The 2500-nt window shown below is 43.3% G+C and overlaps 1 protein-coding gene across 1 annotated transcript in view; it reads left to right on the top strand.

Moving 5' to 3' along the window:
* gas7b (growth arrest-specific 7b) overlaps positions 1-2500 on the top strand; it is a 50080-nt gene that overhangs the window by 5892 nt on the left and 41688 nt on the right. Inside the window, exon 2 of the mRNA XM_081392819.1 lies at positions 2229-2331. Within this exon, the coding sequence (XP_081248945.1) occupies positions 2229-2331 (103 nt within the window). The remainder of the gene's footprint in view (positions 1-2228; positions 2332-2500) is intronic.

The raw sequence follows: 2500 nt of genomic DNA, 5'->3' as shown, positions 1-2500 counted from the left end.
TTGTCTAGAATCGATGCGCATCTTGTCGTTTCCATCCAGGGATGTGTAAAGCGATCTCCCGATATTCCCAGCGGTCCGCCAGAGTTCTCCCAGCATATGTCAGACCTCGGGCTCTGGCGTCGCATGAGAGCGTCCTCAGGGTTTATGAGCTCCGCCATCTGCGGTAATGCATTATTTAATGCTTCGTTTGGCTGGACGAGCGGCACAATCACGGCGAGTTCGCGCTTGTTTTGTTGATCTGAGGAAATGAAGGAAATGAAGGAAAGCTGTTACTCTTTTGCTCTTCAGGAAGAAACACTTCATTTAATTTAATGCAGCCTCACGAGCGCCAGTAATCGTTTATAACACAGGACAGTAAACCTGTGTGTGTGATGTGTTCTGCTGGACTCGTGTCGATCGGGAATGCTGGTTTGACAATCTTTTATCATCAGGAAACACCAGAGGAAAACATTCCCACTTTCCAGAGCGAACGCCTCGTTCTCATCACTTATACCAGGGTTCCTCAAACTGGGTCCTGGAGGGCCGCTGTCCTGCACAGTTTAGCTCCAACCCTGATCAAACACACCTGAGCAAGCTAATCAGTGTCTTCAGGATCACTAGAAACTCACAGCTAGGTGTGTTTGATCAGGGCTGGAGCTAAACTGTGCAGGACAGCGGCCCTCCAGGACCCAGTTTGAGGAACCCTGACTTATACCATATGCATATAATAGTGATGTGTTTCATGTGATTCTATCTATCTATCTATCTATCTGTCTGTCTGTCTGTCTGTCTGTCTGTCTGTCTGTCTGTCTGTCTGTCTGTCTGTCTGTCTGTCTGTCTGTCTGTCTGTCTGTCCGTCCGTCCGTCCGTCCGTCCGTCCGTCCGTCCATCCATCCATCTATCTATCTATCTATCTATCTATCTATCCATCCATCCATCCATCCAGCTATCCATCCATCCATCCATCCATCCATCCATCCATCCATCCATCCATCCATCCATCCATCCATCCATCCATCCATCATCCATCCATCCATCCATCCATCCATCCATCCATCCATCTATCTAGCTCTTGAAATGAAAGGTCATTATAAGGTCAAATCAACATTCTGTCATCATTCCGAATCTCTCCTTCTGTGAAACACAAGGAAACATTTTGCATGATTATTTCAAAAAGACGAGGAAAACCGTTCGTTCTCCTGGAGAAAGAGATTCCCGCAGGTGAGAGTGAGTGAACGATTAAACGACAGAGGTTTAGTTTTACACAGACGAACCCTTCACAAAGAACCTCGATCCCGCTGACGTCTGAATCTTCCCACACATTTCCAGCATTCCCGACCGGATAACATTACGAGTGGGAAAACCTCTGTGCCCTGAACTCTGAGAAACTGCCCAAACACAGCAGAGACTGAAAGAGTGTGTGTGACGCAAGAACCACTGAATAAATGAAGAATGATTGGGTCTGCTCTCCAAGGCTGCTTTACTTGATAAAATACAGTGAAAACAGTGAAATATTATCACAATGGAACACATTTAATTTATCTATCATATTCATAATCTGTTGAGATTGACTTTAAGAGTTACAAAACCCCAATGATATACAAGTAAATATACACGACTTTACAAAAGTTTGGGGTCGGTGAGATTTTTACTGTTTTTGAAAGAGTCTCTTCTGCTCATCAAAGCTGCATTAATTTGATAAAAAATACAGTAAAATTGTGAAATATTATTCCAGTGTAAATCATCTGTTCTCTATGTGAATATACAGTAAAGTGTAATTTATTCCTGTGATCAAAGCTGAATGTTCAGCATCATTACTCCAGTCTTCAGTGTCACATGATCCTTCAGAAATCACTCTAATATGATGATTTGATGATCAAGAAACATTTATGATTATTATCAGTGTTGCTGCTTCATATGTTTGTGTAAACCGTCATGTTTCAGGATTCTTTGAGGAACAGAAAGCTCAAAAGAACAGCATTTATTTGAAATAGTCTTTTTTGTAAGATTATAAATGTCTTTTGTGTCACTTTTGATCAGTTTTATGCGCATGTTTTAATGTGTTTTAAAGGGGTGGTTGATCATGATTGGACTTTTCTAACTGTAGTTAGTGTGTAATGTTGCTGTTTGAGCATAAACAACATCTGCAAAGTTACAACGCTCAAAGTTCAGAGCAAACGGAGGTCTGTGTGTTTCTCGCAGTGAAGTGTGTAAAGACGTTGTGATGTTCTTTGTCTCCTGTGTTGTAGAGCGTGTCCTCGATGTGTGCCGTGGACGAGCCGCTGCCCAGAGACTGGAAGAGTTACACGTCTCCACAGGGCCGACAATACTACGTCAACACCGTCAGCAACGGTGAGCGCAAACCATCAGACACGCGTTCTCAAAACATTGTGCTAACGTTTCTGTTAAGTTATGGGGTCTAATTCAATGGGGTCCAACGGGTCGAAGGTCCAGATGTGAGTTTCAGTGCAGCTTCAAAGTCTCGACACGATCCAGCCGAGGAATAAGTCTTTGCACGTTC

Source organism: Scardinius erythrophthalmus, assembly GCF_964197995.2.
Source record: "Scardinius erythrophthalmus genome assembly, chromosome: 18".
Lineage (NCBI taxonomy): Eukaryota > Metazoa > Chordata > Actinopteri > Cypriniformes > Leuciscidae > Scardinius > Scardinius erythrophthalmus.
This window is presented reverse-complemented; position numbering and strand designations above follow the sequence as displayed.